The 12,785-nt window shown below is 41.4% G+C and overlaps 1 protein-coding gene and 1 long non-coding RNA gene across 9 annotated transcripts in view; both read left to right on the top strand.

Moving 5' to 3' along the window:
- Positions 1-2,432, top strand: part of RNF14 (ring finger protein 14) — a 43,616-nt gene extending 41,184 nt beyond the window's left edge. For all 6 annotated transcript variants that reach the window (XM_055285842.2, XM_055285844.2, XM_055285840.2 and 3 more), the window contains one exon: positions 993-2,432. In XM_055285842.2, coding sequence (XP_055141817.1) covers positions 993-1,050 — 58 coding nt within the window. In that variant the 3' untranslated portion in view covers positions 1,051-2,432. The remainder of the gene's footprint in view (positions 1-992) is intronic.
- A 2,989-nt stretch (positions 2,433-5,421) lies between these two features.
- Positions 5,422-12,785, top strand: part of LOC129486244 (uncharacterized) — a 32,571-nt gene continuing 25,207 nt past the window's right edge. For 2 of the 3 annotated variants that reach the window (XR_010121691.1, XR_008658904.2), the window contains exons 1-2: positions 5,422-6,801; positions 10,612-10,738. This is a non-coding gene — a long non-coding RNA (uncharacterized lncRNA). The remainder of the gene's footprint in view (positions 6,802-10,611; positions 10,739-12,785) is intronic. The other variant, XR_010121690.1, reaches the window with a different exon arrangement.

Here is a 12,785-nt window from a genome sequence, read left to right as displayed (position 1 = left end):
ACTTTAAGGATGGGAAGAGGAAGACAGGGATTTATGCCCTACAAGATAGCCAGATATACATATTCAGTAAGGTATAGGAGGAGTCATGAATATTTATGAAAGGAGAAATACGCTGCATGTGCAGTTGAGCTTCATTACCCTTCAGGGGACCCATGTTCAAAAAATGGTGGCATTAGCATGATCTCTGGGGGAGTTCTCTGATATCAGGTGAAGCAGAGAACATGAAAACCTCAGTACACATCCTCCATAGACTGGCTAGATCCACTCCATGGTCAGTGGTCTATTGGCAGGAAGAAATGCTGGTTGGTTTTTGTGCCAAAACTGCAGAAGGGAGGGGCAGCGTCAGGCGGTTGGTTGATATCAGCGGTGGAACAAGTCTTCCCAGAGGGTTGGTTTGAACCCTTAGGGAAAGAAGGCCTAATGGTTGTTAGTGAGAGAGGGGGGTATGACCAGGTGTGTCTGGCCTCCCATCCCGTCATGGCCGGGAACTGTTTTCAAGGTTTCTCTGGTGTTCCCTTGGCCAGGAGAGGATCTGTTCAGTTGGTTGTGGGGCTTAGGGTATCATTTTTATTTCTCATTTTCCCCTTTTTGGCTGAGATTTGCCAGAGGCAGCATTGATGGTCAAACTTATTTTATCCCATATCATTGCTGGAGTGGTGTGGCTAACCTGCCTCGCCTCCATCTAGGCCCTCAGTGGGACCCCTATGGCCAAGGGACTTAAGGCCAAAAGACAGCCAATTAAATCTTCTAGGCCAGATGGGAATGGAGCTGGACAGGTACTCATCCACCTTAAACAGGCCGTTCTTAACCAACTTTAGGGTAGATTGTTCAGAGGGACCCATATTTCAGCCCTCCTCAGTGCAATGATTAAAGGAGAAGAAAAGATGTACAAAAATGTTTTAAGAGTACAGAAAATATTTTTCAGGGAAGGAGAGGCAATTTACATTGTTTCGTTCAAGTGTATAAAAATGTACCTTTTTTAATGCTTCCAGGCTGTTTTATGCTGTGGATATTGATGACGATATTTGGGAAGATGAGGGTGAAGACTAGTTAACTACTGCTGAAGATATGGAAGTGAATTGTTTTTCCCTAATCTTTCATCAAGTACACAAAGTAACTTTGCGGGATATTTAGGGTACTATTCATTCACTTTTCCTGCGTAGAAGATATGGAAGAACAAGGTTTATATTTTCATGTGGTACTACTGAAGAAGGTGCATTCATACATTTTTTAATGTAAGTTGAGAAAAATTATAAGCCAAAGGTTCAGAAAATAAAACTACAGAATATTAAATATTATAATGTGCCCAAAGCTCTGAATAGGTAAAAATTAAATATTTATTTTCTTCCCCAAGCTTTAGGTAAGGAGAGGAGGGGTCAAGAGTTAAACTTAGAGACCCTTTGTCTCTGAGAAGCATCCCTCTAAGACATTCTGTTGGAGTTCCCTCAGTACTATTCCTTACAACTGGAGTGGGTAGAAGCCTTATGAAAATTATACTGAGAACCTGATCTCATTTACTCCATGTTAATCACATTCCTACCAACCTAAATTTCTGCCAAGTCAGTTCTCTTTGGAGGAAGCCCTTTACTCTGTAACTGACTGGATGGTCCAGTGTCATTTTGATCTGCTTTTCAGAATGGAAATTTATAATATAAATATATGTTTTAATACCACAAACACTGTGGGGCACTTGATATTTATTAGTGGTGTATATGGCCCACTGGTTTCAGGCCAAATCTAGAATTTAGTGATACTGGCTCAGAAGAATTTAAGTTCTATTCAACTTTCCTGGGTGTTAGAACCTAGATTCAAAATGACTTGTCTTTGCTACTTTTGTTCCACGTTCTCTGTCTTTACCTTTGCCCTACCTTCTGTTTGTAAGGATGATTTTAATATTAATTCCAGGAGCACATGTTTTTATTTCCTCTGCTGGAATAGGAGAAAGCTTAATATATTCCCAAGCTGAATGTTCTTGAATTATCTGCATTTACCACTGTATATGCATATAGTGACAGTATAACCTGTCTATACCACAGTAGTTCCAGTCCTAACTTTCTGAATTATTTTTAAAGATCTTCTCTAACAAGCTATGGGAATTTGGCTTCATACTCTTTTTTCGCAACAGCAGTGTTCCGGGTGGTAATTTTGAATTGATGCCTGTTCCTTTTTCTGGGTTTTGTTGGCTTTTTGAAAAATTGTCTTTCCTTATCATTGGTGGGTGGCTTGGTAGCAAAGTAACATTTTTTGGAAAAGAGGACAGAAAAATTGAACTGCAGCTTGAGAACATATTCTTTTTTTCCTACTTTGTCATTGAAAATTGAGGAATCACTTTTAACTGTTTTAGGTGTGTGTGTCCAGAGTGAGCAAGGATTATGTTTTTGGATTGTCAAAGAGGATGCTTAATCTTAAAATAAAAATAAATTTAAAAATCATCTTAGAACAGAGTTGCTATTTGTTCTGTCACCAAGGCAACTAATCACATTTTAAAACTGTTTGGCATATAACATAAAGTAAGAAGAAAAAGGTCACAGAATAGCATCTCTTTTACCTGGGCTTGTGACTGAGCTTAGGTTTTTAGGGCCCATATTTTGTTTAAACCAGATAGTTTCATGGTCTTCCATTCAGGACATTTTGTGTAAAAATTGAGGTTAATTTGCAGGGCACAGTGGCTCATGCCTGTAATCCCAGCACTTTGGGAGGCCTAGGCGGGTGGATCACAAGGTCAGGAGATCGAGACCATCATGGCTAACATGGTGAAACCCTGTCTCTACTAAAAATACAAAAAATTAGCCGGGTGGGTGGCGGGCACCTGTAGTCCCAGCTACTCAGGAGGCTGAGGCAGGAGAATGGCGTGAACCCGGGAGGTGGAGCTTGCAGTGAGCCGAGACAGCGCCACTGCACTCCAGCCTGAGCGACAGAGCGAGACTCCTCAAAAAAAAAAAAAAAAAAAAAAAAAAATTTGAGGTTAATTTAAAGAATAAATTAAAGATAAGAAATGGAAATTAAAATGATTTGTTCTACAATATATAGCTGAGAAGAGTGATTTCTGTGATCAAAGAGGAGTTCAATTCAGATTTATTCAGAAAGAGCTCCTCAGAAGCTCTATAGTTCATGAGCTACTTGATATTTTCTAGAGATCATTTTATGTTAAGCTGTTGTACATTGTTGATGATGTCATAGAAGTAGGAAAGAAGCCTTTATAATACCGTTTTATGAAAGAAATGGGGGTCTTTTTCCCATTTATGATATTAAAAACAACATAGGTATTTGGTGTTTAGTCTCAAAAATTTGTTTGGTCACCTTAGTGATTCTTAGGTACAAAGTCTTCATCACTCAATTTTAACAAAGAAAATAGGGCTTATAAAATACTTTTGAAGCATGAGTTATGAGCTAATTTTAAGATGGTATAGTTTTGGTAGAGTACTTTTGTCTCAGTAAAATGAAAGATTTGGGTAACTCCCCAAATGCCCTGTAAAACAAATGGGTTTGTGGAAGGTTGTGGGGTCAGCAAAATATATGATAGAATACAGAGTTTTGTACCTACCTTAATTTCATGAAAGCCTTTTTTTATGAGTGGGTTGAGATTTGCCATAAATTAGTATGAACCTCATGGGCCTTTTTTCTTTTTGAGACAGGGTCTCACTCTGTCACCCAGGATGGAGTGCAGTGATGCGATCATACTGGTCTCAAGTAATCCTCCCACCTCAGCCTCCTGAGTAGCTGGGACTACAGGCACATAGCACCATGCCCAGCTAATTTTTTTTTTTTTTTTTTTAGTAGAAATAAGGTCTCGCTATATTGCCCAGTCTGTGAACTCCTGAGCTCAAGTGATCCTCCTGCCTCAGCCTGCCAAAGTGTTGGGATTTACAGGCCTGAGCCACAGTGCCTGGCCTCCTGGGTGTTTTTGGGGGAGTTTGCATAGTCAGTGTCTCTTCATTTTTATATAAAAGGTTTGGGTCTAGAGCTGATAAATGAAAATAAGCTATCAAATAACTTATTTATTTATTTGAGTTGGAATCTCACTCTGTTGCCCAGGCTGGAGTGCAGTGGCACAATCTCAGCTCACCGCAACCTCTGCCTCCCAGGTTCAAGTGATTCTCCTGCCAGCCTCCCAAGTAGCTAGGACTACAGGCATGCGCACCGTGCCCAGCTAATTTTTTTGTATTTTTAGTAGAGACAGGGTTTCACCATGTTGGCCAGGCTGGTCTCAAACTCCTGACTTAGTGATCCAACCGCCTTAGCCTCCCAAAGTGCTGGGGTTACAGGCATGAGCCACTGTGCCTGGCCATAATTTTTTTTTTTAAATCAAAATAGCTCTGACATTTTAAGCTTGTGATCGAACTAACTTTAGGGCCTGCCTTTGTCAATTGAGATGCATCTTGTTTCATCCATTTTTCTTTTAGTTTAAATTTTTATTATTATAATTTTTATTTTTTTTAGCTACCCTATTAACAGACCATCCATTTTTTAAAAGGAAACTTTTTATTTTAGAATATAGATTGACAGAAAAAGTGCCAAGATTGTACAGTGTTCCTATATACCCCTCACTCGGTTTTCCTTATTAACATATTAGTGCAGCACATTTATCATATTAATGAAGCAGTATTGATATTATTAAGTAGAGTTCATACTTTATTCAGATTTTCTTAGTTTTACCTAATGTCCTTTTTCTGTTCCAGGATCCCTTCTAGGACACCACATTATTACATTTAGTCGTCATGTCTCCTTAGACCCCTCTCAGCTGTCACAGTTGTCTCATCTGTTTTTATTGTTATATAAACATTAATTATACCTTGGTACATCTGGATTGGGCAGGAGCCAAAAAACTTTTTGAAGACAGATTACCTAATCCTAGCAGGCTCAACAAATCAGTGATTTCATTTTGACTGAGGTCTTTTGTAGCTTTAAATCAGTTACTTCTCAGGATGCTTCAGTGCTGTGTGTGCAGTTTTAGGCTGTTCACCTGTTCTGGTAATTTTCCTGCTCAGCTTCTTGAAAAACATTAAACACTGGGCAAGTTGATCAAGTCAGGAAGTCAGCTGGACCCATTAGACTGTGCCCTGGTGTGAGAATTAGCCTGCCATCTTGGCTAAATCTCAAAGTTTGTTGCATAGATGTATCCCTTCCTGTTGACCTGTGGAGGAGCTGGTGAACGTAAGAAAGGCTCAGAATCAGAAGCCATATTCCCAGACAGATTTGTGGTGTTGTCAGCAGTCTTTTTTTTTTTTTTTTTTTTTTTTTTTTGAGACGGAGTCTTGTTCTGTCACCCAGGCTGGAGTGCAGTGGCTTGATCTCGGCTCACTGCAACCTTCGCCTCCCCAGTTCAAGTGATTCTCCTGCCTCAGCCTCCCAAGTAGCTGGGATTACAGGTGTCCACGACCACACCCAGCTAATTTATTTTTTATTTTTTTATATTTTTATTTTTAGTAGAGACGGGGTTTCACCATGTTGGCCAGGCTGGTTTCGAACTCCTGACTTCAAGTGATCCAGCCATCTCAGCCTCCCAAAGTGCTAGGATTACAGGTGTGAGCCACCACACCCAGCCCAAAGTCATTTGCCCAAAGTCATTTTTTTAGTAGTAGACAGTTCTAATTTACATTAGTAATCTCTTAATATACTTAGTATTTATTTTTTCTCAAGAGCAATGAGAGTTAATTAGAGGAGATAATAATAAAGTTGTTCACGTGGCTGTCTGCTTTGAAAGGGAATTTCAGAATTTGGACTGGAGTTTGGATCTCCCACCTGGTATTAACTTTGCCATAAGCATCACCAGCAGGTGGCAGCAGTTCCCATGTTCTAAAAATATAGTCACTAGTTAAGACAGGTATAGAGTATGTTGTTTTGTTACAGAAGTAGATTTAATTTCTGGTATTTAAATTTTCCTCATTGTATTTCATTATAGTCTGTTTTATACTTTAGTATACAGAATGGTATCTAACAATACTATCAAGGCAGGAACAGCAGTATTACCAGAAATTTTTAAATACTCAAAAGTGTATGTGAACCACAGTTGACATCTTATGCAATTGTTACATAGTAAGAGTGTCACTCCTGATAGTGGCACTTAACCTTCAACCACCAAAGTAGGGAAATTAAGTTGTATATAAAGCTCCTAAGTAGGACCAAGGAATTGTAACATCATGGTGCCCTCTGATGCTGGTAGGAGTAGCCAGCCTGCTCCCCAAACCTTAGCTTAACTAAAAAAATCAGGCCAGACTGAGTGTGGTCAGAAATCTGGCTATGGGAGCTTTAGGGGTATTCTTAACAAATGTTTATGGTAATAATCAACTTTCATCACTCATCGTTTAGACTGTACAGTTTCTCAGGTTGTCTGAAGATTTACCTCTCCAAGGACTCCCACATTCCTCTGAGCCAGAGGATGCTTTGGAGAAGATTGTGTACATGGGAAACTCAGGGAGATTTGACGCCGAAGTTGCTAAGTACAAAGTTAACACAGTCACTTCTTTTCCTTGCTTGGATCTCTTTTTTTCCCTTCATTATAAAAACAAACCAAAAAAGGAAAAACAACTAAACTCACACTAATACAACATAAATACATGTAAATTTTAAAAGCGATTGTCTTACCCTCAGTACCATTCTACTTTTTGCAACCTATAGTATTTCCTAGAATAACTCACTTATTTAACAAATACTGATGGAATACCCTGCAATGGGCCTTACTCTTTTTCAAGGTGGTGAGAATGTAGCAGTAAATAAAACAGACATAATCTCCCTGCCCATGTGGAACAAATTCTGGCAGAAGGAAAGAGACACTAAGTAAATTATCTGGTTCATCAGAAGGTAAGTACCATGGGTCGTGCGCAGTGGCTCCCTCCTGTAATCCCAGTGCTTTGAGAGGCTGAGGTGAGAGGATCGCTTGAAGCCAGGAGTTTGAGACCAGTCTGGGCAACATAGTAAGACTGTCTCTCTTAAAAAAAAAAAAACAACTAAAAATTAGCTGGGTGCAGTGGTATGTGCCTGTTGTCCCAGCTGACATTCAAGAGGCTGAGGCAGGAGGATTTCTTGAGCCTAGGAGGTCAAGGCTGCAGTGAGTCTTGATCACACCACTGCATTCCAGCCTGAATGACAAAGCAAGACCTTTGTCTCAAAGAAAAAAAAGAAAAAAAACCACAGAAGTTGGGGACAAGAAATAGGGAGTTAGGGGAGGCAGGGCAATGTTGGAATCTTAAAGAGTAGAGAAGACTCCATCAAGATAGCACTTGAACAAAGTCTCAGCAGTGTGGGATTGAACCTTCTGGACACCTGGGAGGAGATAATTCCAGGCAGAGACAGCAAGGGCAAAGCCCTTGGGCTATGAGCATGTAAGAGGGCTCCAGGAACAGTGTGGTAGCCAGTGAAGGCTGAGGCAGACCCAGGAAGAGTGAGAGACGGGATGTGAGCATGTGGTCCTGTAGACTATATAGAGCCTTGTGTGAACTTCGGCTGCCACTCTGAGAGGGGGCCATTGAGCAGAGGAGTGATAGGGTCAGGCGTGTGCTTTAGGGGATTGGTGAGCAAAGGTGGAAACAGACCAGTTAGGCCATTTGCGGTAGCTCAGGTGAGAAGTGCAGGTGGCTTATACCAGTGTGCCAGAAGTTAGAATCTTGAGAACTGGTTAGATTCTGTACTTACCTTGAAGGTAAAATTAATAGGATTTGTTGACAGGCTGGCTATATGAGAAAGTAAGGCATCAGGTTGATTTCTAGGTATTTTTGTCTGAGCAGTTGAGATGAGAAACCTGTAGGTAGCACAGGTCTGTGGCTGAAGATCAGGAATTTGGTTGTGGACAGGTAAGTTTGAGATGCCTAGTAGTTATCCCAGGGGAAATGATAAACAGGCAGTTGGATATTCTGGTCCAGAGTTCAAGGGAGCAACTCAGGGTAGAGATAGAATTATGGGAGTCAACGTGTAAATGGCTTTAAAGCCATGAGACTAGATGAGATTACCAAGGGAGTGAGTTATATGTAGAGAAAGATCCAAGGACTGAGTCTTGGGTCACTCCAGATGCTAAGAAGTCAAGGAGATGAGGAAAAACCAGCAAAGACAGACAGTGGCCAGGGAGGTAAGAAAACCAGCTGTGTGTGATGTCTTGGAAGCCAAGTCAAGTTTGAGGGAAGGAGTAATCCACTGTGTCATACGCTGCAAAAAGGTCAAATACTGTGAGCTGTAACAATTGAAGCAGTCAGTATTGAGGTCCTTGGGGACTTTGACAAGTGCTGTTTCAGTGGAGGGCAGTTGCAAATCTAGAGTATGTTTGAGAAAGAATGGGGTGTCCTCATAATAAGAAAAAGGCCGAGCAAACTGATAATCAACAGCTTTTCTTACATCTGTCAGAGAATTGAGGTCACAGGGCAAACCTTCACCGCAAAAACAGGCAGGAAATAGAGATCGGCTCACCTAAGACAGAAGCTGTTGGAGACAGTAACTGAGATTTAAACATATTGCTGTGGGCTGAGTGCGGACTAGCTTGAGGGTTCAAAACCAGGAGCTTGTCTAAGGGAACCCCACACTTTGGTGGGTTTTACCTCAAGGAGACCGACTAGGTTCCCTGTAAAGATGGCAGGAAAATTCCCTCGTGCTTTGGGCACGGGAAGGGGGAAAGTAATCCTTTTGAAATACATCCAGGAAGAAAGCAGCCCCAGATCTTCTGTTCTCCATGGCAGAGAACAGTTTTCTCAGGGAAAACTACTTGCAGGAGCCTTCTCTAGCTTAGGAGAAGGGCAGTTGGATGGCTCAACCCCCCTCTAGCCTTCCTGTCTCACATAAGAGGAGGAAAAAACAAGTCTCCACTAAAAAAAAAAAAAGACAGATTTAATCATAAGAATATGCAGTGCATCTTCTCACCAATACAATACCATCAGTAGGGCTCCAGGATAACAGTGGATTACAACTGAGAGAGCTGCAAGATACAGACTCTATTTTAAGAAGGAATTTCTAGGGAAACCCAAAGACAACAGGGGAGACAAAGATATTGAGGAAAATTGGAGCCTCTAGCACCTACAGCGAACATCAGATGCAGCCTGTTAGCCAGATAAACATACAACTCACATTAAAGGTCTGTTTACGTAAGTTCTTGTTACCTAATACATCATGTCTGGCTTCAGTAAAAAAGTACAAAGCATGCTAAAAGGGAAAAAAGAAGAGACAAAGCAAGCATCAGAGCCAGACTCAGATATGTCAGAGATTTGAGAGTTATCAGACTGGGAATTTAAAATAACTGATTAATGTGCCAGATTTCTAATAGAAAAAATGAACAACATGCAAGAATAGTCAGGTAGTATAAGCAAGAGATGGAAACTTAGAATCAAAAAGAAATGCAAAAAAAAAAAAAAAAAAAAAAAGACCAGGCACAGTGGGTTACGCCTGTAATCCCAACACTTTAGGAAGCTGAGGCGGGAGGATCACCTCAGGTCAGGAGTTCAAGACCAACCTGACCAACATGGAGAAACCCCATCTCTACTAAAAATACAAAATTAGCCTGGCGTGGTGGTGCATGCCTGTAATCCCAGCTACTCGAGAGGCTGAGGCAGGAGAATAGCTTGAATCCGGGAGGCGGAGGTTGCGATGAGCCAAGATCGTGTCATTGCACTCCAGCCTGGCCAACAAGAGCAAAACTCTGTCTCAAAAGAAAAAAAAAAAAAGCTAGAAATAAAACACTGAAACAGAGATGAATGCCTTTGATGGGCTCATAAGACTGAACACAGCCAGAAAGAATCAGTGAGCTTGAAGATATGTCAATATAAACTTCCAAAATTGAAATTGAAAGATTTCAAAAAGGAATGGAAAATTTTTAAAAACAGCAGAATATCCAAGAACTGTGGGATAATTTTTAAAAGTGTAGGTTGGATGCAGTGGCTTACACTTGTAATCCCAGCACTTTGGGAGGCTGAGGCAGGCGATTGCTTGAGGCCAGGAGTTTGAGACCAGCCTGGGCAACATGGCAAAACCCAGTCTCTACAAAAAAAAAAAATACAAAAATTAGCCAAGCATGGTGGCACACACCTGTAATCCCAGCTACTCAGGAGGCTGAGGTGGGAGGATCGTTTGAGCCTGATTGCAGTGAACTGAGATCATGCCACTGCACTCAAGCCTGGGCAACAGAGAACCTGTTTCAAAAAAAAAAATAGCAAAGTGTAGCTACGCATAATGGGAATACGGTAGTTCCCCCTTATCCACAGTTTCACTTGCTACGGGCAACTGTAGTCCAAAAATAGGTAAGTGCAGTACAATAAGATTTTGAGAGAGAGGGAGAGAGACAATGCTCACATAACTTATTACAGTGTATTGTTATTCTATTTTTATAAATCTCTTACTGTGCCTAGTTTATAGATTAAGCTTTATCATAGGTATATGTGTATCAAAAAAAACTATCAGGTTCAGTACTATCCACGGTTTCAGGCATTCACTGGGGGTCTCAGAACATATGCCCTGTGGATGAAGGGGCGACTACCATACCAGAAGGAGAAGAGAGAATAGAAGAGGGAGAGATTAAAGTCAGAGTGTGGGTAACTCTAGAAACTTTGCTCTAAAGGAGATCAGAGAAATGAGGATGTACTTGAGGGGGCAAATGAGGTACAGTTTTGTTTTTAAATCTTGTCTTGAATACCATAGGAGTGGTCCAGGAGAGGACAATTTGATGCTGTAGGTGAGAGTTGGGAGTGTTGCCAGAGCAATGTCCTCAAGGAGGCAAGAGAGGATGGGATCTGGTGTGCAAGCAGAGGGCTCGGCCAAGGAGCAGGTAACAGGAAGACAGCAGGTGTGAAAGCAGGGCTGACGTCTGGGTGTGTGATGATGGGAACTCGTGGACATTGTTTTCTGATTGCTTCTGTTTTCAAGGTCATTAGCTGAAAGGAAAACTGGGGTAGAGGGGTTAGAGGTTTGGGACCTTATGATTTAGTCTTTGAGGATACTAAATGGACTAGTCTGATTATTAATATAGTATGACTGCCAGCTGGTGGTAATGGCTCCCCTGAGGTCCAAAGTACTATGTTCTGTTTTACCTGCCCATTATTGCATAACTCTAAATCCTGTCACACTGTATCTTACTGGAAATGGACGTGTTTCATTAGCATCTCATCACAGTAAGGATTTTGGTTCCCAGGAAAGAAGCATCAAATTTTCCAAGTTAGATCTCCTCAGTAGGCCAGTTGGCTAATCCATTATGTAATATGCCATGATTTCTCCTGGTTGTTAGGTACGATCACTACTCATGGGGACAACTATCAGGCTTATGGTTCAACAAGTACCAGTGCCTTCTAGCTATCAAGGCACTGCTATAGGGGCAGAATAGAGCAGTATTTAACATCTACCTTCATGGAGTTTACACTTAGTTAGGAAACAAAATACATGTCCAGTGGTAAAGGGTTCTGAGAAAATAGCGCACGGCAAGGATAGGAACTTGGGGATTGCAGCTTTATATTGGAGGATCAGGGAAGAGTTATCTGATAAATGACATTCGAGGCAAGGCCTGAAGGACGGAAAGAGTAGAAGAGTAGGCGATAGGGGGAATAGTGAGCCAGGCTCTTGTGTTCACCTCTACTTTATAAACAGACTAATAGAAGGAAGGCGGCACCCATTGATATCAACACTGCCACTTTTTACTAAATGTAAGTAAACACATTCTGTCTACTCTTCCTGAAATACAACTCTGTGTGCACTTAATATTACATTTTCCCTTTCTTATCAACTTGCTGTTTTACAAATTCAACTTGTTCCAGTCAGCTGTACTTAGTATTTCCTTTTTGATCAAATTGTGAAAACCTAGTCAGTGGGAACCCATTTAGCTGGCTGTTTTGTCCTCTCAGAACTGCCTCAGACATTTTTGTTTTGTTGTATTTCATCCCCAGACTTCCTGGGACAAGCCCCAGACTTTTTTTTTTGGAGATGAAGTCTTGCTCGGTAGCCCAGGCTGGAGTGTAGTGGCATGATCTTGGCTCACCGCAACCTCCGCCTCCTGGGTTCAAGCGATTCTCCTGCCTCAGCCTCCCCAGTATCTGGGATTACAGGTGCACGGCACTGCACCCAGCTAATTTTTTGTATTTTTAGTAGGGATGGGGTTTCACCATGTTGTCCAGGCTGGTCTTGAACTCCTGACCTCAGGTGATCCGCCCGCCTCAGCCTCCCAAAGTGCTAGGATTACAGGCATGAGCCACTGCGCCCGGGCAGCCCCATACATTTTTGAAAGCACCCTTATTTCCAGTAACAAGATATTCCAGGTCTACTCTGATCCCTACCCCCAAACATATTAGCTCCTGTACAAGGAGCCCTGATATTAGAGGCCCAAGATGACCCAGGGGTGTACATCCCACTTGATCGCATAAGCACTGGTTGTAGCAGGACACTGCTGTTGAGCCACCAGGAAAACACAGACTTGGGAAAGACATCAGATCTTTCCAAGGTCTTAAGTTCATACATATATCTCCAGTTTAGCCGTCATTACTAAGTCCTTTTTTGTCTCATTTTAATGTAGTTACTATAACATACTTAAAATTTAAACCCTTCTTGACTGGATAAACAAAATGTATGTCCACAAAATGGAATACTATACAGCAATAAAAAGGAATGGACTACTGCTACGTGTTGTATGAACCTGAAAAATGTTACACTTAGTGAAAAAAGCCAGACACAAAAGATGTCATGTCACATGATTCCATTTATATTAAATGACCAGAAAAGGTAAATCTATAGACACAAAGCAGACCAGTAGTTGCCTGGAGCTGGGGTTAGGAGTAGGGAGCTTTTGGGAATGATAGAAATGGATTGTGGTGCTGGGCACGGTAGCTCAT

The sequence above is a fragment of the Symphalangus syndactylus genome, chromosome 7, assembly GCF_028878055.3.
Source record: "Symphalangus syndactylus isolate Jambi chromosome 7, NHGRI_mSymSyn1-v2.1_pri, whole genome shotgun sequence".
Taxonomy (NCBI): domain Eukaryota; kingdom Metazoa; phylum Chordata; class Mammalia; order Primates; family Hylobatidae; genus Symphalangus; species Symphalangus syndactylus.
Note: the sequence above shows the minus strand (reverse complement) of the source record. Positions and strands in the feature narration are given on the sequence as shown.